At 41.2% G+C, this 27,452-nt stretch overlaps 1 protein-coding gene across 1 annotated transcript in view; it reads left to right on the top strand.

Moving 5' to 3' along the window:
- The first annotated feature begins 2,110 nt into the window (after positions 1-2,110).
- The window catches only part of kctd16b (potassium channel tetramerization domain containing 16b), a 56,576-nt gene continuing 31,234 nt past the window's right edge, over positions 2,111-27,452 (top strand). The window contains exon 1 of the mRNA XM_088441240.1: positions 2,111-3,521. Within this exon, the coding sequence (XP_088297366.1) occupies positions 2,699-3,521 (823 nt within the window). The 5' untranslated portion in view covers positions 2,111-2,698. The remainder of the gene's footprint in view (positions 3,522-27,452) is intronic.

Raw genomic sequence — 27,452 nt, 5'->3', positions numbered from 1 at the left:
TTCGGTGACATTGACGGCAAAGATCTTTTATTACTGGCTCGGCATTAAATTTGTTAAACGAGAGTCAATACACAACCGCCACCATTCAAAATGTCTATGAGTTACACCCATATTATCTTAGTTATACATTTTTACTTCCTCTCAAGATAAAAAAAAATCACTTAACATTAAGGTTATAGAGGACACAATTTTTGAATGCCAGTCCAGTAAAAATTGAAAAAGAAAAATGACTCTTTCAGCCTTCAATAGCAGATTTAGGATACATTTTGAACTGTGACTTTTTTTTGTCCGAAAATAAAACATTCTTTCTAGTCAGGGCTGAAAGTTTGTTTGGAAAACATTATCCCACTTTCGAAAACCAGACAAATTGAAGTTGGAACGGCATCCTGAAGTAGATTATGCGACCTCATTTAGCTAGCTACATGAGAGGCGCAACATTTTTCAAAAGCACTCTCCGTATGACGCAATCAAACATATCGCTAAATAATTTGCAGGCAGGCACGCTTCTGCTGCAAAAGCAGATGCTGTTTAAGGGAAGGCGATTCGAGTTGGCAGGAATGATGTCGACCCGGACAGGTCGGAATGCTGGTTCTGGTGTGCTCTTTAAATAGCAGCAAGTGCAGTGCCGAGGCTCCATGTATTTATGATGAAGCTACTGACGTGGCCTACTTCTGGGTGACTGCTCAGGTCTCGGCCAGCTAAAGCACCTCCTCCTCTGCCTATTGTTCACTTTTGCACTTCAGCGCTTGCTGCAGGCTTGCTGGTGCCTATCCCGGCTGACTTGAGGCGAGTAGGCGGGGTAAACCCTGAACTTGTTGCCAGCCAATAGCACGGCACACAGATGAACAATCCTTCATGCACCCAGTCCAAGCTAAGGACAATTTAGAGTGTCCAATTCATCTGTCATGCATGTTTTTGGAGCGTGCGCCAGAGTGCTCGGAGAAAACCCGCGTGGGCTCCGGGAGAACATGCAACCCCCAAACAGGAAGGCCAAAGCCACCTGGATTGGAACTTGGGTCTCTGAACTGTGAGCCGTATGTGCTAAACACTCTTCCGCCGAACCTCCCAGCCCATTTTCAGAAAATTTGACCGTCTACATACATAAATAAAAAAAGTGTTGACTTCTTTGGTGTTTGCAAACTTTTGATTTGCACTGCGCTTGTCATTTAGTGGACAGCAGTGAACAAACTATTTTATATAGTATAAAAATCTTGACAAATTAGAGTATCACCAAAAAATATATCATATGCATATTATCAGTTTTTTTCGAGGTAGCCAATCCCTAATTTTAAAGTAATTTTTCATAATTTCTTGTGTAATATTCAAACGTATTTATTTATTTGTCGGTGATAAGTTTGAATGTGGTGAGCTATAAGCTAAAAGCTAATCATGAAAACTTGCAAAAGAATCACATCATAGTTATTGTAAATTAGAATATCTTAAAAAAAAAAAAAATCATACTATATGCACACCAGTTTGATTCCAGGTGGCCAATCCCTAATTTGTATTAGATATTTTTTTCGTAGTTTCTTATGTAATCATTAAATGTATTTATGCCTTTGTTGATGATAAATGTGGATGTTGTTAGCCAAATTCAACCACGAAAACTTGCAAAAGAATCACATCATAGTTATCTTAAGTTAACTCTGAATGACCGCAACTTTGGACTCGAACTAATAATAAAAAAAAATAAAAAAAAAAACACATGAATATTCTATTCATTAATTTCCGGACGGATGCGCGATGCATTACAAACTCCCTTTGCATCTGACTCTACTATGCAGGAGTATCTAATGGTTTGACCTGCCGTGTGCAATTGACTTCAACGATCACTTAATTGCGTGCACTGACAAACAGCTGCAATTAAACGTTAAACTTAATGCATCTTAACAGCTCTGAACGCCACTCGATGGGAAAAAAAACGTTTTATTTACGCACAGAGGGAGGCGCTGCTGCTCACTGTAAAAAAACAGAAACTCTACAGCGCCTTTTTTTCCATGCATCAAAATAATGTGCTGCTTTCTGGATTTTATATCCTTGTTTGACTATTATGGGAAGAGTAGTGAAAAAATATATACATGTTTATTTTTTCGCAAAGTGACTTGTCCTACAGTGAGATGAACACAGAAGCTAGAAAGGAGAGAAGCCATCAACCTGCTCCGCAAGAGGGGCGGTGGGAGTGACGATGGAGGTGGGACGGGTGACTGGTTCAGAACCGCGGATAGCTCCGTTGTAGCAGCACGCTGGCTTGCTTTCCTCTCCAAAACGAAACCGAGATTATTTTTGTGCAAAAACAAAAAAGAAACCCCTTTTCTTCAAGGAGGCGGTCCAGTGATGTCATTTGAGAGAGTAACGACTTTTGCCTCGTCCTCATCCGGAACGAGTGAGCATGCAGAACCTTTTGGGCTCCGGTTTGGACCTTAAGTTTTCACGAGGAGTTTTCCGGGACTGTTTTTGCAGTTTTGTTTGCATTTTTTTTAATTGCAACTGGATCTTTCTTCTTATATGTTCTGTTTGGGATGGCGTCTCCAGAACCATTTAATATGCTCGGTGTAAGGCATAAATAAGCGCTTTGCGGCTTTAAATTCAACTATGGATCGATGAAAGGAACATTTCATGGAACTTTTGCTACTCATTGGTGTCATTTTCTTTCTAATATTGTGAGCGTAATATAAAGTGAGTAGCGTTCTCTAGCACAATGGCGCTGAGTGGCAACTGCAGGACTAACCCCAAAGAGCAGGCGTCGGTCCAGAACAGCCTACCCGACGTCTTGGAGCTCAACGTGGGCGGCCAAGTGTACTACACGCGTTATTGCACGCTGGTGAGTAGTCCGAGCTCTCTCCTGGCCAAGTTGTTCTCCAAAAAGGACGTCTCCAACGACCTCGCCCGAGACCCCAAAGGTCGCTACTTCATCGACCGCGACGGCTTCCTCTTCCGCTACGTGTTGGACTACCTGCGGGACAAGCAGGTGGTCCTCCCGGACCACTTCCCGGAGAAAGGTCGCCTCCGGAAGGAAGCGGAGTACTTCCAGCTGCCCGACTTGGTGAAGCTTCTCAGCCCGGAGGAGGTGAAGCAAAGCCCGGACGACTTGTTCCACAGCGACTACGAGGACGGGTCCCAGGGGAGCGAGCCGCACCACTGCCCGCCGCCCTCGCTCGTCCCCGCCGACAGGAAGAGCGGCTTCGTCACGGTGGGCTACCGGGGGTCGTGCAGCGCGGCGCGCGAGGCGCAGAGCGACGCCAAGTTCCGCAGGGTGCCCCGCATCCTCATCTGCGGCCGAGTGGCCCTGGCCAAAGAGGTCTTCGGGGAGACCCTAAACGAGAGCCGCGACCCCAACCGGACCCCGGATCGCTACACGTCACGATTCTATCTCAAGTTCAGGCACCTGGAAAGGGCCTTCGACATGCTGTCCGAGTGCGGCTTCCACATGGTGGCGTGCAACTCGTCCGTCGCGGCCTCGTTTGTCAGCCAGCCCACAGAGGACAAGTCCTGGACCAGCTACACAGAATACGTCTTCTATCGTAAGTCATTCTGCATCTTTGTTACACGGGTCTGCCCTTTTAGTTGCTTCTATAGTTGAGATTGGGTCTGTATATCGTAGCTCGGGTTTGGTCATTTTGGGTAGGACCTGGTTCTGCAAACTGGTCATTTGGATTAGGATGTGGTGTGCACAGTCTTACAAAAGTTCGGGTCTGTAGAGCTCAGAAAGTGTAGTCTTACCTGGTTTTGTAAACAAACACAAGTGTGGTCCTGATTTCGTAAAGCTCCGTTTAATCTTCTTTTAGGTTCGACTATCCGGTCATTTGGAGTTGGAACTGCATAGCCAAACCCAATTATGGTCCAGAACACTGTATGTTGGACATGGTTCTTTGGCCTGATTGGTCACCTGGATCTGTATAACAAAAGTTTACTCTAATATGACCCCTTTTTAGATTAGTTTTGGATCTTAGCTTGCACCTGGTATATCCTACCAGATTTATCTAAGGCTGTTTTTGGTATGACCCAAGCATGAAGGGAGTATGAAAAGTTTTTAGCATTAAAAAAACTGAAATGGATAGCAGACTTTTGCGCATTTATTTTTCAAAATAGTCTCAATCAAAAGCACTGAAGAACTTTTATCCTTTTATTGGTTCTGGACATCACAGGCAGGGTCCATTTGGGTTGGCCCAATTCTGAATATTTTGACTTGCTTTTATGAAATGAACTTGATTCTTTAGCCAAATTTGTGCCCGCACATGTTCTACTCTTTATCTGCTACTATTTTAGTTCTCAACTGGTTCTTTTTGTGTTTGACATATTTATGTTGGACCAGGTCGGGAACGGGTTTTGGGTTCAAGACATAAAATTTGGTTCCATTTTCAAGCAGCCACTGCATGCTTTGAATGTGCTCCTTTTGGCTTTCTAGCAACTTCTTCTGGCTCTGCGTCTTCTGTTGGCACCCTTCCACTTTTTGGCAGAGGACTGAGAAAACTGACCGTGAAGAGAGCGCCGCAACCTTAACCGCTCCATAAGACTTAACGGCGCGACACAACAATCCACATCTAGCAACCCCCACCCCCACGAGGGGTAATTTATGATGCACTTTATTACCAGCTATCATGAATACATTGGGGGCTGATGCATTTGTACTCAACTTCTTCGCATCATGTCAATTAGTAGCTGAATGGAACTTGATCTTGGGAACAAAGCCCTGAAGTTATTAGCAAGTATTACACAAATTACAGTTTGGAATTAGTCAAATTAGTATCGATAAAACAGTCACTATTTGCGAGGGAAAGGGAAGGACGAAATAGCAAATACATTTTCTTAAGTTTGGCTAAAATAGGGTCTAAAAATGGTTTGTACCAAATGAATCAAGTACTAAATAATTGATTATTTTCATTTGAACGTAATTGATTCCTTTTGATATTAAAATTGTAATCTGAGAATGACTTTGAATGAGTGAAAATTGTTATTTTTAAAGCAGATGTTACCTCTTTGCTGTCGAGTGAAAATGACATCACATGCGCAAGCCCCGGGTAACAACTAATCATCGGCTCAGCTTGTGCACAACACCACAAAATCCAGAAAACCGGTGAGCAGTGGTTGGCGAAACGTATTTTTAAAGGTATTATTTGTTTGTGAAAAATATTTCAGCTATTAAATTAATCAGGCAAATATCAACATTTTACGGCTGACAATGGTCAAAATAAAGTTAGCATCTCTAGAACTATTCTTGAAGATTGAATACCCATTAGCACCAAATGCGACAAGGACAAGCTAAAAACACTCGGCAGGTTTCTCAAGCAGCTATGCAAATTTCCAATTCTTATTCCGTGCTGGCTCCGCAAGTCATTTCGGATTGCGCGGCGAGGGGATGTCTCTGCTACTTTTAGCAAATGTTAAGTGGTGCGCCTTTTTCATATTCATGGGGAAAAAAAAAAACGTTTTCCAGATCAAAAAGAGAGGATGTTATTTTGGTGACTGGTTCTTCAGATGTTTGGCAAGTCAAAAAGTTACAAAGATACAAACACGCTAAAAAGGCTAGTTTATGGTCTAACATAAAAAGCCACATTTGAATACCGTACGTTTTTTGAGGCTGGGGAATGTCGGACAACGGTTGTAGGTTAGAATCCCCGGAGAAGTCCTCTAGCTTTTACCATATCACATGTTGTGCTCTTTTCATCTTTTTTCCAACGTGTTCTTGTTTGGTTTCTGTCAGTCATCCCTCAAAAAATCCACCTCCCTGCTTCCCCGAGCCACATCTCAGTATTCAGCGAGATAGCGCTGGCTGCTTTGAGACGCTTCACTGCTCTCTTTTGCAACCCGCCTGCTTCGCATTCATGTTTTCGCTCGCACGCTTTGTACATCTTCATTAATCTTTGTTCACCTTCATTTCTACATCAGTCACATTTGAGCTACTTTGACTAGCAGTTGGCTTTGGAATGGCGTGATGGGAACAAGGAGTGGGTGTGGGTGAGAATGCGGCCTTGGGGCACAGCATTTAACATTTCTATGTTTATAAGACCAACCAAGACTATGGCGACAGTATAAAAACTATTGCAAGACAATAAATCTCCTTTTTGTCGAGTCTTCTTAACTCTTAACTCTATAAAAATGCACATGTCAAAACTGGGCTTATGTGGCTAAAAAAAAATCAATCTTCCTCAAATGATGGCGGAAAAAAACTTAATTCTTAAGTTACTGTTTATTGGATGCACTCATACTTTTGGCCTTCATTTTTGGTAAAAAAAAAAAAAAAAAGTGCATCTTATTTTTGGGGAATCACAGTATTTAGCATACAATGTAGAAAAACAAAAGACTACAGCGGATGTGAATCTTTTACAGAAACCACAAGAAACCTTTGCTGAGAAATGGTGCGCCTCCTTGTTGGTCAATAGAATTGATTACAGCCATTTTACTCTGACAATTCATGACCCAATAAAAAGAGGAAAAACCCTTATCCCAGACAAAGGACATTGAGTGAATTGGTTTTGTCAAGTCATAAATTCAAATTGCATTCGAAAATGCCAAAGGAAGTAAAACATTAATTGAGTACCACACAATTTTGCCCCCATAGCCTGTAGGGATGACATCAGTGCAATCTGACTGGAAGCTAAATGAGTTGATTTCCTGGCAATGCCGTGACCTCACTGATTTTCTTTCTCCATACAAAATGGAGAAATGCTGAGTTAGTGGTAGTTTAAGTGTTAATTTAAAAAAATGCATGAATCTGATTATTCATATCTTAATTTTATGCTTTCTGTATGCTGATTGCATCCATTTTTATGCATCTGATTTGTTGTGCTTCAGCTGTTTGTTGTTGGAAAATAAAGGTCGACCTCACCCTGAAGTGGACATTGACTGGCTGTCATTGTGTTTGGAATAGTGAGAGGGCAAGCATAAAGTGACACTAACCTTTCATAAAGGTGGAGCAATATGCACTCTTTGTAAGGCGTTTGCTTATCACAAAAGCAGCTCTAGTTTAGCCTATCACATAAATGCAAAGCAACAAGCTGCGATGTTGATTTCTGTTATTTATTTTATTATTATTGACAAAAGATACAAGGATCAATCCTTCCGTTTTTCAGCCAGTATTTGGGACTAGTCTCAAATACAGGAGAAGGTAAATACTTGTAACTGCATCTGATAAGGAAAAGAAGGACGGATATTTTTATCTGCCACGACAACACAATGCATAAAACAAAAAACACACACAAAAAAAAAAAACTACATTTGAGCGATATTATTTAGGTCACCGGTGTCAGAATCCAGACCACGAGGGCCGGTATTTTGCATGCTTTCGATCCTCCTCTGTCAGAAATACCAGATTCAAACAATTAGGATTATTTTCAAGATCCTGCAGAGCTTGCTAAAATAATCCTTCGAATCAGGTGTGTTGAGAGAAAACCGTTAAACATGCAGGGGTACCGGCCCTCCAGGACTGGAGTTCGACACCGATGAATTAGGTCAATTACAGATCCTAATTGATTGGGCTATTTTTTAATCCCTTGACAGCACTGCCTTTTGGTAGTAAGTTTCAAACGACAATCCACCTCGCTGCTATGTAAGAAATGTATAAAACCTATTTTGAATGAGCAAGCGAGTTGGACTGTTTCAATCTGTCAAGGAATAGTGACGATACACAAAAGCTCTAACTTTTGAAGACAAATAGTCTGTTGCCCAAGCGCATCCATTCTTTTCTTTGCATCTGAAGTAGATACGCTTAAAGAAACGTCAGGGACGGCATTTTAGAGACAGTCACAGTTGATCCTTAATCATTCCGGTTTTATACCTTCGAGCTTTATTCTAGACCTCCATTATCTTTGTCAATCCCTTGCGTTAGTTATCTTCTTCCGCTCTCACAATGTGTGTGACTGTTGGAAATGCCGCTCAACCCCTAGAGGGCAGACAGGCGTATTCATCAATGTGCCGCGCGCCCGATCTGACTTATAATTCATCATCTCAGTTGACAGTCGGTTCAGCCGTGTTCACCGCGGGGCCTGACAGGGCTGAACCGGTGGATACCAACAACAAAACATTGTTTCAGCCACCCCAACCATTTTTTTAGTCTGCAAGTTGATATGCGAGAGCAATGTAGGGTTTACGCAAAATACATATTGTTAGCGCTCTACTAAGTACGGTGCAATTTTTGTCCGAAATCCAACAAAGTTCTGATAGTCATAAATAGGTAATTTTATTTTAGGGATGGCGATAAACTAAAGCAGTTGGTAGTTTCTGTCTATATGTATTTTGTAGTTGATAAAGAATGCAGAGTCATTCTGTATGTTCATAAAGCCACTGTGCCATATTTAAAATCCAAAATAATTAATCATGTAATTTGCAGCATTTTTATGCGACAAGAGTTTGCTAACTAATTAGTGCTGTCAGGAGATTAAAATTGGAAAGATGGATGAATAAAAAATTGGAGTGGATTGATCTAATTCTTTTTTTTTAACTCTCACCTAAAATGTTCTGAGGAAAACCCTGGCTTCTTTTTTTTTTGATACAATGTATTATTTGGCAGATCAGAAGATATCAAAAGATGGCTGTCATGTATTTTTTACCAGACATTAGAAGATGTAATTTAACCTTTGTTGCATTAGAGACTAGTCCCAAGTGGGGACGGCAAGAGCTTTTCTTCCATCAACGGCAAAAATATTAGAAAATAGCTCTAACCATCTTATCCATTTCTGACCAGCTCAAACATGCTTTGGCAAAGAGCTTTGTTATGGCTAGCTACATTAGCATATTTGCTGACATTTTTTGCTGTGGTTTCAGGCGCAGCTTGGTACTTTATGTTTATGTGGTAGGCTAAAGTCAAGCTGCTTCTGTGTTAATCTTTCTTTCAAAGGAACGCAATATGCATCAAGGTCTTCCGTTATCAAAGTGCCATAGGGGCATTTTTCAAAGTTAAATTAACCATTTATTGGTTGGCTCACAGTTTTTCGACCCCGACAATCATTTTGTACGATCCAAATTTGAGTTGTTTGTATCTTGTGAAAATACTTAACACGATTGCTCGATAGCGCCTAAAAATACCGACGATACAACAGAGAAGGCTTTAATTGAATCATTAATTGTTCATTCCTCCCTAGGTTGATCAAGAAATGTCCTAATCATCTCATGCCGGTACGCGACTAAACTCGAAATCGTGTGATCTCTCCCTGGCCCAAGAGCCTGACGACATTAGCTGCGGCGGTCCCACGCTGCAGGCCTGTAGCAAGTGATTAGCCGAGGAACAGACAGGCCGTGACAGCTCTGAGGAGAGTCTTGATAGGTACAGCTGCTACCCTGGCCTCATCTCAGCGGGGGAGTTTAACGCTTCGCACCGCAAGTCTGCATTATTCAGGCTAGCAGGCACAGCCGCGGTTCATCGCTCTTCTCGCTAATGCTACTGTTGCGGTGGCTACAGGTTCTGCGGTGATGCTACAACAAGAGCAACCAATTATCCTCACAGGACTGCACCTACTTGTGTCATTAATCTCAGTTTTACTGCTGCAGAAGCATTACCGGCATAAGACCGTGATGCTTTATAGGGCAAGGAACTAAATTTGCTAACCTTTGCAAGGGTTCGAAATAGATGAAACGCTAGTACCGTGCGATTTATACTATCCAATTAGAAATGCAGTGCAACATGTTGACTCGATTGTGTAGGCCCTGGACATTGTTTAAGTGATAGCTAACTTTCATGGATGACGGTAAAAGATCACAGTTGGACCATTGGACATCCATCCATGTGACTGTATGTTCTTTATATGTATATGTACTGTATGTATATATGTATGCATGTCAAGTTTATTTGCATAGCCATGAATCGCCTCAGTCTCAAAGGGCTTCACAGGTGAAAAATAATTCATACAGAACATTAGAAATAGATAACAGCTTCCCCCGAAGGAAAAACTCAAAAACCCCATCTGGGGAAAATGAGAAACCTTCAAAAGGGACCGGAGTGGGAGGAGCTCCTTCCCAGGTTCAATAAGTATCACTAATTATAAGACGTTGTGTCATATTAAGCAGTAAGTGTTCAGTGCAAAGATGCCTTAACGGCAGGCGATGGGGTAAGATCCTCCTCCTAGTCTGGCCTAGTGGGCCCTCGAGGACTGCTAAGACACCAGAAGGACCGAAGGGGAAAAAAAAAAAAAACTCTCAAATGGATTTAATGGTGTAATTTTCTTTGGCCTAGCACAAATAAAGACCAAGAAGAAAAGCTATTCCTGGAGAGATTTTGTGCTGCATGTTCCAGCTTCAATAACAGAAGAATGTCTTGTAATGTTCTCTGATAATTGTCTTGGGTTGTAAAGTCCCAAAATTTCAGCGAGGATTTTCCGGTAGGTTATAAATGAATAAAAGGAAAAGGTTAGACAATTAAATGCAAGGCTATAAATGCGACGAGACTGACGAAAAGAAAGGAGTCCAAGAAGTGACTTTTATGGTTTCTCGGCTGCTGCAATTAGCTCGTATTACACATCATCTAATATTAGCTTGCGTTTCCTATTGATGTTTTTCATTGATTTCTGCATGCAAGGTCACTGCGGTAGCATACGAAGGTGCAGCTACAGGAAAGTCAGCCCAGGCCTCCAGTGATGAGAAAAAAATGGTACGAGCCAAGTAGGTCATAAGGAGAGAAGATTGTTTTTGTCTTGGCTCCTCTTGACCTTCTCCCCTGGAAGCTTAGTGTAGCTAGGTAGTGTAGATTCCCATAATCCCCGCACCCTGGAGGATATGTGCAGCCGCAGAGATCTGGAGGGGAGGGAGAGTCAACAACAAGCTTCTACCTAAATCCTGGGTGACTGACTCGCTCCTGTGCCCGTCAGCCATCAGCCCGCTTTCTTCTAATCTTTTGACTCTTGACACTATTCTCTCTGAGGCGGTCGCCGCGCCCAAAGTGAGGTTTTCACATGCGGGGTATCCAGATGTGGAACGCTGCTGTAATGAACAGGAAGTAGTTTTGTAGTAGTAGTAGTTTTGTAATTATAATTAATCATAGTTATGATTATTTGATCATTATAATTTCTCAAAGGCTGGAAAAGTTTACTCTTTTCATAGAAAAAAAGTACTGTATTTTTCGGATTATAATGCACAGTCTCAATGAGCAGGTCTGTTTTGAGATATTTTCACACATAGGGTGCACTGGGTGTTAAGGCGCATCAAGTTATAAGGCATATTAAGAGAAACGAAAAGGAACAGCAAATGAGTCAAATTTTATGCAAAAAAAGTTCAACATCCATACATAAGGCACAGTCGATGTTGCAGAAAATGAGGATTTTTACGTGTAGAATCCCAAAGGAGGATATTCCAATGCAACTTTATTTTTTGGAGCTTACCAATGTGTGTGTAATAAAGACTGGAAATTTACATAATTTTAAAATCGATATTATGATTCAAGTTTGCTCCAGGTGACCGCAATGTGAGGACAGGGCTAGTGGCACCAAGCTTTTACCAACCAAAGACTGCATTATAATTGCTTTATTTAATTTGATTTTCTGGTCCGGATTGAAGCACGACATTATGTATGGTGCATGGTTTGCTTAGTGTTCATTTGCTAGGTATTGCAGTGGATTTTTTTTTTTAATTTGGTGGCTATTTTTACCTGCCATAGGTCAATCTTAGTACCACATCATTTCTCGGGATATATTATGTGTGATAGAAGTCTCCAGAATACCACACATGATGAGAATATTAAGAACGTTTTTGTCTTTTTTTTGTCTCTGAGTCTTCCATTCAAAAAAGTTGTCATATGTTTACCAGGCTTGACAGTCCATTAAAATATACTTTTTCAAGTATCGGCCTTTTGGGGGTCATTCAAAATATCCGAATGGCAATTGAATAAATGTTATGATATGAGTATACATGGGTTGACTGTTTATAGCGGAATTTTCCACAGTCCTTCTGAGTTTTTATTTGTTTTGAGAATCGCACGGCGGTTCGGCTCAAACGCTCTCGTGGGCCACCGCTGCATTAAAGAGACACAAATGAGCAAGTGCGGAGGAGCAGGAAGAAACATTTGGCTCTCGAACATAACCATCAAAATCCTACTTAGCTTGTCTGCTAAGTATCAAGCCATCGTATAGAATCCGGTCCCACGGGTGATTTTAGCGTCGCTCCAAACTTTCGAATTGCCAAACTTTTTGCCTGATGAAACAGCTGGTCAGTCTTCAGACCATTAGTACTCCGACTTCAAGATGAACCCCCCCCCCCCTCCCGCCACCCGGTTCGATCCCGTCTCAAATCGCTCCCGTTTCCTCATTAGAATCCCGCATTGTCACTCACACAGCAGTCTCCCACAGCTTGAACCGGCATATGGCCGCGTGTTCATCCCACAGTGGGTTATAGCTTCGCGGTGCATGAGCATATCAGCAGCGTTTCATTTGCAAGCCTTTATGTCCCTTAACAAACCGAGGGGCACTAATGTGGCAACTCCAGAGGAAATTAACTCCAGGGGAAATTATCTCCGAAGGAAATGGCTGGAACCAGTCATCTTGATGGCTCATGGAAATATATAATGGCTTTTTTTTTTTTCCTATTAGGAGTGCCAGCAATCGCTTTTAATGTATTTGTTTTCTTCATGGACATCCTTTATAGATGCATATCGACATGCCTTCAGAATTTTAAAGTTTAAATCCCTGACTACTTTACTGACTTTTGGGCACTTATTTTCCACCCTATAAAGAACGCTGGATTATAAGGCGCACCTTCCTCGAATGGACTACTTTAAAACTGTTTTTGTACATAGGGCGCATCGCATTATAAGGCGCAGAGAATAGAAGCTACAGTAGTGGCTGGGATTGTATAATGCATCCACTAGGTGGAGCTGCGTTTAAGAGAACGTCAACAATCAGATGAGTCAGAGTAGAAACCAGTGTTTACTCCCAAAATGAATAAACATCTGTTTTCAAAAAATACCTGACTACATTAAAAGACTGTGTAGATTAATGGCAAGATGACCCCTCAAGAGTTTAAAAGAATATAATTATGATCCAAATAAATATTACTCTTCTTTTATCAAATTGCAATCAAAAACCTTATTTTTTTGTTGATTAAAAAACAGTTTCTGGATTTTTTTTTTTTTTTTTTACAGAGGTAAAAATTAAAGAATTTACATGGCAATTAAGTTATTTTTTTCGTCCCCCAAAAATGAAAACTCACGGTTAATGCGCTGTATAAGAAGCACCGTCAGCTTTAGAGAAAATTTAAAGCTTTTGGTTGCGCCTTATAGTGCGGAAAATATGATAGATTAGAGAAATCCTGTTTCTGCTGTTTAATAGTGACGTTTTGACCACCCACTTTACATTACAGATGGTTCTCCATAGGAATGTGAATTTGAGTTCATTTTCAAAAGTGACTGTGTGCAAAGGTAATTATTGCCCACCCATCCATTTTTTCAGCCCAGTGCTGCAAAGCCTCAGGGCAATATTTTAGTCGACCTATTTTTGTGGTGATTTTTTTTTCAGGCCCTGCGCATAATAGACAACTCTTTCAGTTTCATATTCATACCTATAGACAGTTTAGTGAACCCAGTATACACGTTTTTCGACTTTTAAACCCCACAGTCCAGATTAGCTAAACACTACCTCACTCCGCATATCACACATTGAAATAATGAGCTGATATTATTTGAACTCCTGTTTCAGTCCCTATAACGTCTTTTGCACTGATAGTAAAAAACAGAACATAGTGATGGAATAGCAGCGTAGAATTTCAGGCTCGCCACTGTTTACTCTGCCTGTAAAAGCTGGGATTTTACCTGCCTTTTTTGGCTTCTGTGTACGAACACACTCGGACCACATGTGGAGACCAAAACATCCTACAAATATTACGACTGGGTAAAAAATGTTTTTTTACGTTCACTGAAAAATGGATGTAAATCTGACACTTGATCTACTCTGTGTTGCACACTGTACGCAGGGAACGTAAGCATGATGTCAACTACTATCACACACATGCTCCACGAAGCCTAACTCAAATTGGCATCTTGCTGATAAAAAACGACAAGCAAAATATGATTTGGATGGAGTCGATATGGATTCAGCCTCAACTGATAGCAGTGATATACACAGCAAAGCACATGGAGCTGCAACTCAAACCTAGAAGCCAGTCCATCTTTATCTGTTTAATTCTGACTTAGCAGCCTTTAGCGATCGAAGTAGATTTAAAGGGATGAAAGAATCAGAGAGAGTTGGCTATCCAGCTGCACCCTCGGCCAGCAGGTTGCACGCCAGGTACGCTATGCTCTAGAGACCCACCACTAATACTTATTCGGTTAAGAGCCAAAGCCAGCAGATCTTTATGGAGCAATATATGAGTAGAAAGCATATAAATAAGTACTGTTTTTTTTGTTTTTTTTTTTTAAATGAACTGACATCCTTTTGTTGTTTAATCATTTCAATTTGGAGAAGATTGCGACGTGGCAAATCTTTTCTGCCGCCTCAAGACGATCATTTCTCGTGGGCACCGCCGAGCGTCCGCTATCGTCCCGTCCCATCTTGGCGGCTGTTTGTTATTCGCCGCTTAATGAATTATTGAGTGCAGCTTGGTGAGGACGGCTAACTTGACTCGGGAGGGCGTTGCTGCTTGTTTTCAAAGGTAATGGGCTGCTAACATGCACACATGCTTGCTGTATAAAGCAAGTGGAGGATGATTAAATAGCCTGAAAGGCAACACTTGCAGCCACACTAATGTGGGGTGGCTTTTGTGAAATGTACCAGACAATGACAATGGCGGAAAATTCACGGGTGTAAAAATCCAGTCCTCGAAGGCCGGTATCCTGTATGCTTTCTGATTTTCTCTTCTCAGCAAACCTGATTCAAATGATGAGCAAGCTCTGCAGGAGGATTAAAATGAAGCTAATCATTTGAATCAGGTGTGTTTTGAGTGAGAAGTTTCAAAAACATACAGGAAGGATACCCTCAAGGACTGGAATTTGACACCTATGGCGTAAACGCGCACTTAAATAAATTCAAATCGGACAGTTGCATATTGCCTCAACCCTGCCAATGCTCCGAACTTCATGTCTTGCAGATACATTTTTGCATGCACGTGGCGGCTTGTTGTGAGGCGGGAGGCAAATGGACCATTATCAGCATCCATCAACTCAGGAAGCCATTTAGCCAATTAAAAGGCATCCAAGCTGGCATTCGAACGCATGCGCCCCTCTTAATTACCGAGGTTTTCTCTTTGGCGCATCACGCCGGGATCAGTGGAATAATGGAGTCGTCTCACAATATAATGACATTGAATAGCACTTGCCATTCGTTTTGATTAGAGCACAGCGCGTAAGTGTGGACTGTACATGTGAGTGTGTCGCAGAGAAAGGATACAAGCCCCGTCCGGGTCACACGTTGTCATTCCACTCAATAACGGCAACCGTCTGTCACCTTTCCCCCCTCCTCCCCCTCGCTTCTGCACTTCCATTTCCCCTGACAAACACGTGCGGTACAAAACACAAGGCAGACCTCCACAATTCAATACGAGAGCTGTATTGTAAGATTATAATGCTTAGCTTTGCTTGAACCTGTCAGAGACTTATCGATTTAGTGATGCTTTTATTGTTGCCGTAGAGCACAAATGTCAACCTCAAGGCCATAGCCGGCCCTCCGCGTAACTTTTGTTGCAGTTCATGAAAGCTTGTCACTGTTATAATATCATAAAAATGATGGTGTATATTAGGGGTTGTGTGGCTCGGTGGGGCAGTGTTTAAGTGCATACGCCTCCCTGTTCAGGGACCCGAGTTCAATTCCAATTTTACATGTTCTCCCTGAGCCTGCGTATGTTCTCTCCAGGCACTCTGGCTTCCTCTCACGCGCCGAAGAAACATGCACAGCAGGTGTATTGAACGTACTAAAATTGTCCCTAGGTGCGATTGGTTGCGTGAATGATTGCGTGCCCTGCAATTGGTTGGCAACGGGTTCAGGGTGTCTCACCCCCCACCCACCCCAGACATTGAAGAAGAACTGCTCTAGTCTGTTCAACCTTTTGATTTATGACATATCCAAGTTATATTTTCCAAATAACTCCTTTTTAAATACTGTAATTTCCGCACTATAAGGCGCACCAGATTATAGGGCGCACCCTCGATTGACATATTTTAAAACGTTTTCCTTATATAAGACGCACCGGATTATAAGGCGCACTCTCAATTAATGACATATTTTAAAACTTTTTCAATCACAATATAGTAATACTCAAAGTAATAACAATAATAACTCAAATAATAACTCTAAACTCTCAATAGCACAATAACTCAATTTCAATATGACCAACCTTGTTGAACTGTAAACACACAAAAAAAAAACGGTAAAGCTTACTTTATCAGTTAATTCCCCATCTACGGATCCCAATCTCAATATTGATCCATATATAAGGCGCACCTGATTATAAGGCGCACCATCAGCTTTTTAAAACAAATTAAGGCTTTTAGGTGCGCCTTATAGTGCGGAAAATACGGTATTTAATACTGTCAAAGATTCAAACATTCACCTTCATAATATATTATGGAACATCAATTTTCTGCTCACCCAGAATACGACTCAAATACGGAGCGTTGCGTTTAATGGCAGTCCAATGACGTTAATGTCTTTTCACCGCATATGAGCCAGGCTGGCATATTTTCATTAAGTATGCGCCACACTTGACGTAACAAATTAAAATGGCATACTGTGATCTCTGATAGGCGTTAACATTAAAAGATGAGCCGGAAAGATGATGCGCATGGAAGTGGAGCAGCGATGGATGAAAACACACACACACACATAATTTGGGTTGTGTGACACCATGATAATGTGTTTTGGATAACAACCTATGAGTGGGAGTTCTTCCACGAGAACGTCATTTCTTGCTTTGCTTTGTAGGTCTCACCTTCCTGTTCCATATTTGCTTCTGCCAGAGCGTTGGAATTTTTTTCCCTCCGTCTGTCTTTTATGTTTCTTGCGGAGCGTTTGAAGCATGGAGGTGTTCTTCTGAGAGCTTCCTGTCTCTCCCATAAAGAATGGATCACAGGTTGAACATCTCATTTGCCCGGGTGTGGGGGAACTGCTGTCAGATAGATAGTTGCTGATTTATGACCACTTTAAATTCGAATCAGTCGTAAATCAGAGCTTCCAAGTCAAGCCCATCTCCACGCACGTGAAGTGGAATATATCATAAAGTTTCCTTCCTCCATCAAATGCTCTCAGGGGGGAAAAGTAGTAGTACATCATTGTAGCTTTAGTGATACAATCCGCTATTGCTTTTGTGCAATTCATTTCAAGTGCTTGCACATGATTGGCCTTGGAGAAGAGGCACAATCTAAAGCCAAGAAAGACACATGGTCTTTTCACTATCATAAAAGTATATTTCAAGAAATCAGATTTTTTTGAGTCGGGAAAAAAGCTGTCTTTTTATGGGTCCTCAAAGGTAAAAATTAAAACACTTAAGGAAAGCAAATCAGTGCAGCAAATGAGTCAAACTTTCTTCTACTTTAACCTTCCATTTGGACCTTTGACGTGATCTGCCGTCAAGGCCTTCTCTAAAGGTGAAAACATCATTACAAATACCGGCCAGCGACACTTGATTATAAGACACACTGTCAATTTTAGAGAAAATTGAAGAATTTTATGTGTGGTCGGAAAAAAAAAAAAGAGTGTTTTCGAGGGACTTTTTCAGGGTCATCCTGTCTCAACCGTGATACGTTGGACACTCGTTGGGTCCATGTTTTCCTGGAGACGTTTGTGCGCCTCAACTACCAACGGGAGGAAGTGAAAACAGTTCCAAGGTCGCCAGCGAATAAAGTTGCTTTCCATCCTCCTGTTCTTACTACATACAGTTTGTCATATACCCTTCGGCCATGTCTTTTATGAACTCTCATCCATGACTCGCTTTTGTCTCCCTTTCAACAACAGCTAGAGTGGACCATGCTATTTCCACCGCTCCAGGCCTCCGTCTATTTCAGTCCATACTTTTTCTATCTTCCCATTTGCCTTTTTTTCCCCTCCTGCGGCAAAAGCTGCTTCGTCGTTGCCCTCTCGTATTATTGTTTCCTTTCAATGTTCCGTCTTTGTCTTCTTTTTTTTCTGACAACTGGCTGAAAACAATGTCCTTTTCTTCCTGTACGTTGTCGTCACATTTGCTGTATTTCCATTTTGCACAGGGAAAATCCTCTCAGCTGTTCTGCTGCTCTATTAAACATGCATAAGATAAATATGCAGCCATAGCGAGTGTAGATACAGCTCACCCAAAAGACTGGAAAATGGGGCGCACGGGAAGGATGTGAGCCATGTTTGAGGGAGATTGGCTGCCTGGTTAGGCGCCATTGCCCAGGAGACAAACCGGAGAAAAATCAGGTTGGTTAAGCATTGGAAAAAAAAAAAAAAAAAAATCTCATTATTTAGCTGTGGAAGGGAAATAATCTGCCATAAATGTTTTTTTTTTTTTTTAATGTGCTGAAAATATAAAAACAATACATATGGAAACAAAACAAAAATTTAAAAAATAAAATTAAAGAAGAGAAAAGAGAAAAGATACATTATATAGAGCAGTTCAGTAGTCCTACCCATATATATATATATATATATATATATATATATATATATATATATATATATAGGCAAACTATACTTTGTGAAATAATGTAATATTTCAAATAAAAAAAACAGAAGTATACACCTTTTAATTCACTATTTTCTACAAAATATCAAGTTTTATACACGATTCATATATGTAAGTATCAGTAACACGTTTTTAAACCTTTCTTTCAAAACAGTATATGATGCACATTTTTTTAGGTCTATTGCATAATTATTCCACAGATTAACACCTTTAACGTCAGCACAGCATAGTCATTTTATTTTATATGCTAATGCAACACCACACCCAAGAGAATGCAAACGAAATGTGTGGCAAAAAAAAAAAAAAAAAAAAAATCAGAAAAAAATATACCATGATTCAAACTTAATATGAAATCTCATGAATTAAAAAAAATAAAACACATCCGCCTCCCGATGATTGCTTCTTCAAGTTCGGCAGGCCGGATTAAAAAGCTTAACTGGGTCGTAGTTTGACGCCATACGCTCTGGACCGGTTTCCAGCCAATCACAGTTCTGCAAAGATACTTTCCATCCACCTACCCATTATCATTAGCGCTCATCCTCCTGTTACCCCGCGGCAATAAAGAGCTATACAATGAAATTATTGTTTGTCTCTTTGCATTGTGCTAATCATTCCCATCTTTATCTCCTTGCCTGTCTCAATCTAATGGCCTGTCTTGTTCTTCATTGTCTCAAAGTAGCCTTGTTGCCCCCTGAGGGCAAATTACTCAGCAAAAGCATCAAATCCTTTCTGAGTAGCTATTGTTCCGGTAGACACAAATCAGACTGCATTGTCCAGTTCATCCTAACACCTCCAAGTGCGTGCGACCCCTGAACTTGACATGGTCAGTTCTCCTTTGACATAAACAGCGCATGCCGGGAGAAACGTCTCTCACGCACACACATGCATCATTCTCCTTGTGTAAAATGAGCCGAAACAAATTATGCATCCTGACATCCTTCTCCTGTCCTCCGGCCCCAGAAGCTTCCCGGGGGGTGATCATGAAACATTTTTCAGGATGGGATTTGTAATCCCTTCTGGATGCTTCTGGGTGGGCCCTGGGGTTTGAAATCAGTTGGATGTGCCCAGAATATCTTCAGAGCGGACGTCCAACTGGCAGCCCCATCATCTGCTCTGTGCTTTAACACCCCTTTTGCGGTATTTTGACCATTTTTGGGTCATGTTCCTCCACATTGTTCTTGTAGTATTTAGACGACACTCCTGGTAATATGCTAATTTAGGAGTCATATTGAACTATGACATGTTGTCACTATCTGGGTGAAATTTCAGCTCCCTAGTCTCTTCTTTTTTTCTAGATAGTTTTTAAGTTTACATTCCCAAATGTTTTTGTTTGGCAACATTTTTTTTTTTCCCCCAGGGTAACACCAATTATTATTAGTCAAGGAAGACGATAATCGATATTTGAAGTTCTTTTGCCGTAAAAGGGAAAAATATTGGTGTAAAATAATTGTGTTGGACCATATGTTTATTGAACAACTTTTAACATTTTCCATTTGAAAGTCCTGCCTGAAGAAAGGGTTGAACTTTGATCATAATGATTCATTCATTAATCAACAAAACAATGAACAAATTGATCTAGTTATCAGCAAATTGAGTTGAGGATTTGACCCATCTTTTTGAGTTAAGATTGTGATGCAATAAGATCAGCCCTACTATTGATTTATAGCTTAATCTCAGAAATATCTGAACTCCGTTTTCAAGGACAGCATCATATCGACCAAAATAATGCTTCTCGGGGGGAACATGACACTACGTGGATGCACAATGCCTTACATTCCCCTAGCTGACATCATTTTTTTATTTTTTTTTTTTACAGCAACTAAGCTCTAGCTGGATTTGGCCTCGATGGTTTCAAGACGATTAATCAGTGATACAGGGTTCAACTCGTACTAGGACGCATCTGAAATAATGAACTATTTCCGTTTCATATTTAGCTCATATTTAATGAGTACTTCATACACGACCCCCATCTTCCATCGACTATCAAATTGCCTTGATTAACCCCCCGGTTCACAACAAAAAGGTTAGGGACCCCTGTTCTCCACAATCGACAAAATCATCATGTCATCAAGTTTTACTGCCGTTCCTAAAGGTAACATTTCCAGGTGGATGTAAAAAAAAAAAAAAAAAAAAAGAAAAAAGTTAAAAGATTGGTAACTGTTGGTTGTGCTGAGAAATCTTGTCGCGTCAGCATCTTTCAACTTGAAAGCATTTCTGCAGATTGCGCAGCAGCGACTTCACGTCGCATTTCTTCAATCCCTAAAACATCAGCGACCTTGACTGTTCATTTGCCTGTTAAATCGAAAGTTTGGCTTTTTTCTTTTTTTTTTTTTTCTAGCGGCAAACTAGCTGATAGAAGCGCCGGCTCAGCAAAGAGCAAGGATGCGGCGCACGGGCCATAAAGTGGACAATCGCCTTGACCTGACTGAGCTCTACTGCGAGGTCCATTAAGCACTGAGAGTGTACAAGCTCAGTGGATGTTTTTCACCTCTCAAAGTGCCTTTTTTTTTTTTTTTTCCAAAGACAAAGCGGACATCAAGTGTTTATCATCCTGTCACTGCAACATTTTCACAAGTTGTACTTTACTTCATTCTGTTCTTTTACTGCTGAGAATGTGGTGCTGTTTTAATCTTTTTCAGGAAATGTATTTTTATTTGGTGGATTTATTGAATTTGAGTGCTGGGTCATTTCGAATATGCTCAACGATTTCAATTTATGTACACCAAGGGTTGAGCTGAAGAACTTTATCTTGCTGGGAGAGAAACACACATGCAAATGTGGCCATTTGTTGAGAAATGAGAAACCTTTCGTGTGGAGTTGGGAGAAATATTTTGAAAACTTACTCAAGATAAGATTTGTTTAGTTTACGATCCATTCTGTACTTTGGGCAAGTACAGCCAAACACATTAAAAAAATAGAATACAGTTCTCAGTCTCTGCAGTCTGCAGTGGTTAGCATGTCCGCACCAATGTTCACCCTGGCCTTCCTATGTGTAGTTTGCATGTTCTCCCCGAGCCCGAACGGGTTCTCTCTGCGTACTCCGGCTTCCTCACACACTCCCAATACATGCATGGCCGGTGTATCGGACATACTAAATTGTCCTTAGGTGTGATTGGGTGCGTGAGTGGTTGTTTGTGACTCTGTGCCTTGCGATTGGCTGGCAACCAGTTCAGAGTGTCTCCCGCCTACTGCCCATAGTCAGCTGGCCCCCATCTCTAGTGAGGATAAGCGACTCTAGAAAGTTATGGATGGAAATCCATGCAGTAGAGGTTGAATTTATGTTTTAATTAACAACATTGCTATTTCTTGACCAGTTTAATTTAAAAAGGAAAAAAAATCAAGCAAACCAACAGTGACGTAAACTCACAATTGAAAACATATAGTCACAAATGAAAATCAGGGACTGGCAGGAACTGTCTGCGTCCAGACAGAATTCTTCATTGAATTCAATTTGTGAGCGCGCGTCCGCAAACTTTATAGCGCACCGTATAAAAGGCGAACGGCGATGTATGGGCTTCATCTCGAGCACAGGGACCCGATTTCAAATGCAGCGGAAGATAAGCAGACGCGTCAAATCGCTGCTAGAGAGACTTGTTTATGTATTTTAATTATATCTTGTTGTTCTTGGTTGGGGCGAATCGTCTCTAAGGAGCAGTGAGGCTGTTATCCCGTCATTTATCCAGGAAATTAATTCTAATGTTGCTCCTGTTTGGAGTCCTCTAGTCACCTCGGGGGACTTCTTGGGTACCGTCGCATCAAGCCAGCCGCTTCATCGGCGTAATTATAGGCTGTTGTTTGCTCAAGGGCACGTGGAGTGCGCACGCAGCCCCACCGCTCACCTTCGGGCTGCGCCGCCGGCTTACTCGCCATGAATGCTAACACAAAATAGCAAGGCGCCGCACACAACCGCTGCCAATCCCATTAGGAACTTTGTTCACTTATTCTTTTCTTTTCCGCCTTGTGTGTTGTTTTCCTATATTTGTGCAATTTGACTTCATTATGGTAACCTCGCCGACGGAATGGATCGTAATTTGCCAGAGGAAGCCAAATGGGCCGGCCATTATTAAAAATGTCGACTTCATTTAGACGTGAGGCTTTAAAAGTGTCTCCCCGGTGCATTCGGTAAAAATGGAAATATTTACCACCCCGTGCTCTATTTTATGACCACCTGCACTCCTCCAATCGTAACATATATCCATCCAAATTTTTTGACTGACTGTCAGGTACCGTTCATTGTGGGTCTCTTTTGCAAAAATACATGGTCACGGAATTATTAATCAATCTGTAGTCCTAATATGTTGCTGTTTTTTAAGATGTATACAGACAGATGTTCTTTTGACAATGTCCAATATTTACAGCATTGCCTTTTGCATATACAGCAACTGTTATGGGCACAGGATAGTTAACAGACTTTCTCAAACAAAGTTCGATAACATTTCTGGAGGTGAAGGGGTAATTACACCGTTGAACCAATCAGTAAGACGGATGTTCAACCTTTACGCCTGCTTTTAATTTTCCATGTTAGGGATTAGGATTATTAAAGTCGACGATCACAAGGCCATCTTAACTTCACTGTTTATCATTAATTGCCTTTTTTGCGAGTCTTGACATAGCTGAAAAAAATTTGTAGACTGCTATTGGCTGGTGATAAGTTAGGTGTGCTGAATCTGGAATAGAATTACCCTAAAACTCAGAGAATTCAACAAAATGTTTCACTTCGGAGCTGTCAAACCGTTTATTGATTTTCTTTAATCTGCTTCATCACATCATGATTATTCATAATTATTTGGCTATTAAAAAGGCGTTTCGGAACATTTTTTGCCTGCCAAGTTTGAAAAGCAGCTTTTACGTGTTATTCCTACGTTTGTTATCTACTCACTGTTCACATTCTTGCTCGTGGCCTGCTGAAAAACATGGTTTCGTTTGGAATGGTGCGTTGAATTTGTCGTCTTTTAATGTAAAATTAAGATTGCTCTGTAGGCCACATAAGTCACATTTTGTGCATTAAATATCGGCCGTATTCTTATTTACAATAATTACCCTAATGCTACGAGCTAGAGGGTGTGTTCGCCGACGTTGTTCATTCCGATAAAAGAAGCGAGCCAACTGAACCAACGTCCGAGTCCATCCTTGTTCACGCAAATAAATATAAAACGTAGAGGATCATGTAAAAGTTAAGATCAAATCAAGTCAAGTTTACTTGTATGCATCTTATACACGGTAACAAACTGAAGAAAATACCAGAATTTGACCCCAAAACTACAGGTGCGTCCTATAAACAGGTGCGTCTTATATTCAGGGAATTACGGTAGATATATATACATTTGAAGTTGGCCTCTGAGCTTTACGAACCGCAAAGTTGGCGCCGAGTCGGCAAGCTGACTCGTGATTCCCGAGCGCCCGAAGCCTCACGAGGATTGACAGGGATGCACATTATGCGCTGACAGCCCTTCTTGCCGTTGTCAGGATGTGCACTAAATCAAGCGGGACAGGACAGTGGCATATAGCAAAGCTGTCCCCAACAGATGCAAGGTGACTTGGTGTAATTCCCCTTAAAGGACAAGCACCTTTAGCTCCAAACTCAGGTGTAATGCACTTTGACATGAGCGCTTTGGCATTAAACCGGAAAGTTACCACCACTGGCTTTTGTGTGACAGTTATGACAACCACCACCGCAGTTTACAAGCTTCCCCAAGCACTCGCACATCCCTGCTTCGCTGGAGCTGAAATATTAAAGCGTCTCTTTTAAGAAAGCTAGACTGGTACGCTTTGCTTTCAAAACAGTTTTTCCCACACGCGAGTCCAAATTGTTTTTCGATTCACTTATCCACATGAAAACACATTTGCAAGCTGTCAACTGCATTTGAAATCTTGAGGCGCCTCCCCTACCTGTAAAATCATTTTGGGTTTATCACAAGCAGATGTTGTTGGGAATATATTAAGAATCCGATTGAATTTACAAGCTGATATCGAAGCAAATGCACCATCCAATTCAAATTTTTAAGGTCAAATTTGGAAATTTGGTCAACATTAAACCTGCATAATTTACGTCTCAAACATCAATATAAATTATGAAACAAAGTGCTTACTTTGTTTCATAATTTATTTTCTATGACGTAAAGTGGTCCAAATTGTTTTTAAATGAATAGTGTGCTGTTAGAGCGAATCGGTGATGGCAATTTTCAACCAATCTACAGCAGTGACGAAGGGCCGATCAATACAAATGTCATTTTGACCAAAATATTCATCAAAATTATCCCCTCCCCCAAAAGAAAATCACCGGACTGTATTGTAGCCATGTAGACTGCTTATTTTACCTGTCTTCCATGTTTTTTGAATGTGACAGCAAACCAATAAACGACGAGTTTTGGCCGTTTAAATTCTGCAATTTTTACCTCTGCATTTCAGATATAAATGTATTTTTTTACAGTTAAAATGTTTACAACACCCTGTTTGATGGTAGCATTTTCAACCAATCTATATCAGCGATCGGCCCAATGCACTTTATCCAGAAATTAACTACTCCTAGAATTTATTGTTTCCCAAGAGTGAGTTAATGGCGATCATAGATCACTCGCCTGACTTGTATGCAGCAAGCTTGGGTTCGATTCCCAATTAGCGAAGCTGTGAAGTTGGGTGTGAAAAGTTGTCAGTCTTTATACGTGCCTTGTGATTGACTGGCCAGTCCAGGGTGCGATCTGCCTTTCGCCTGGGGTCACCTGGGGTAACGCTCCGGATACGCGCTCCAGAAAATGGCAGATGGGTGACAATAAATTAGAAAAAAAAAAGTGTTTGTCTTCATTGTGCGTGGGCAGAGCGTTGCAGTGAAATTTGATGACTTGTCGTAAAACGCCTAATTATACCAACTCGGCTCCGCGAGGCGCGATCTTGACCGAACCTCTTGAATTTAATGAAGCTCCCGCCCCGGAGAGATTCACAGGCACCTCCTTCCCGAAATATACAGGTGTTGTCTTCAAACTCGCTATTCTGGCATGTAGCCCACTATACGGCACACTTCCCATGTTTCATCCGTCCCCGACGGGCGTGGGGGAGTGAGGGATTTTTCTTTGTATTGGTTTGTTTACCCCCGCTGTGTCTTCCCTCCGCCATTTCCCATGATGCTCCGGTTCAGCTCCAGAGCGCCGGTTCAGTGTCAGTCATGTACAATACGCTTTTTGATAACTAGCTACGATGATGTACATTTGTTTTCTCTGACTAGCACATTGTACTCGGATCCTTTTGTAATATTGCTAACAATAGACGCGGTACTCCACAACAAGCGTCTTATCTGCTCTTATACACCAGCATTACAAATAGGCGAACCTCATTAATATAATCCGCAATAATCTCCCCCAGCAGGCGCACATAGAAGCACGCTCATTTCTTACTATTTCCAGATGAGTAACTGCACAATTCGAATAAATGGTGCTGATCCAAGAAAAAAAAAAGGGGGGCTGAAATTGACTTCATCGTTGTAATGGGAATTAATGAATGGAATCAGGCTTTGTAAAATACTGACATGCACACAAATGACAATAATGTGGTAAACTTTAGCGTATGAACTGCGTATTTTCCACACTATAAGGCGCACCTAAAAGCCTTCAATTTTCAAAAAAGCCAACAGCGCGCCTTATACAGTGCATAAACCATGAGTGTTTGAGGGGGCAAAAAAATAAAATAATCGCCATGTAAATTCTTCAATTTTGACGTCTGCATGACACCCTGGTAGGAATTTTGATATATATAAGCTATAAATTAATCCAGAAACTTCTTGTGTTTTTTTTTAATCACATTAACAAAACAATATATTTTAAGGTTTTTGGGTCAAATTTGAAATCAGTTTTAAAATAAGGCATTCATTGAAGGTGCGGCTTATAATCAGGTGCGTCTTATAGTATGGAAACATGGCCCTTTTTTATCACGTTTTGAACCCAGCGGCTTATGGTCCAAAGAGACCTATTGCAGTTGTTTTAATAACCACCGGAGAGCAATTACTCGGTAAACAAAGTGAAACAGAAGAAGACAAAGTATTGATTTTGAGTTTGAATTGCTACTTTATCTGTCGGGAGGCATTCCCCAATTGTAAACACAATCAGTCACGTGACAGTTGCGTTGGTGCAGTATTCTAATGATCCGAGTGTGTAGCTGTTAGGTTGAAAATATGTCGGCGCTGCTCTTATTTGTCAACATGCAGGCAGGTAACCAGGCAAAAAAAGTTTGGAATAGAAACAAACACTCTAAAAACATCCATGTACCATCTTTCGGCGTAAATATCTGATGTTACAAACCGCAGTCCGGCAAACATTGGAAAATCCATGTTCTGTTAAATTTTGATGCGGGTACAGTTTACAGTCCAAAAACTACGGTGCACAAATTCCCACGCATTCTGGGTTTTGGCCGTCCTCCCGTGTGGGCTGACCAAAACCGATCTGCGCCCGGGTGTCAGATGCTGAGTATGTAGCTCGGACGACTCGAGGGCCAAGGTCTAATTCGTGCACATTCAATAGCAATCTGATCAGAGCTCCAAATTGCTTTTTCTGCTCAGCCTCTTAGCGCTTTGGCGGTTGCTCTGGTCCCGCGACAGCCTATCTTCGCTCCTTTCATCGCCACGCTCTCTATCTGCCTCGCTGGCTTTTCCAGAATTATAATTACGCCCTGGCTATCTGTCGCTCCGATTTTTCTTCCTCATTCCTCATACTACTACAACAATATATGACAATTCACTTTTGTTTTTCCTCTTTAAAATTCTATTTTCAACTCTTTCCACCCTTGTCTCCATTCCATTTTACTCGAGTTGAGCTCTTTACCACGCCGCTGCCGTCTCGCGATGATGCAACACAATGAAATGTGGATTATTATGGACATCGTAAATGGATGGAGCAAAGGAG

The sequence above is a fragment of the Hippichthys cyanospilos genome, chromosome 18 (assembly GCF_059441005.1).
Source record: "Hippichthys cyanospilos isolate Australia breed blue-spotted pipefish chromosome 18, RoL_Hcya_1.0, whole genome shotgun sequence".
In the NCBI taxonomy this organism is placed as follows: domain Eukaryota; kingdom Metazoa; phylum Chordata; class Actinopteri; order Syngnathiformes; family Syngnathidae; genus Hippichthys; species Hippichthys cyanospilos.
This window is presented reverse-complemented; position numbering and strand designations above follow the sequence as displayed.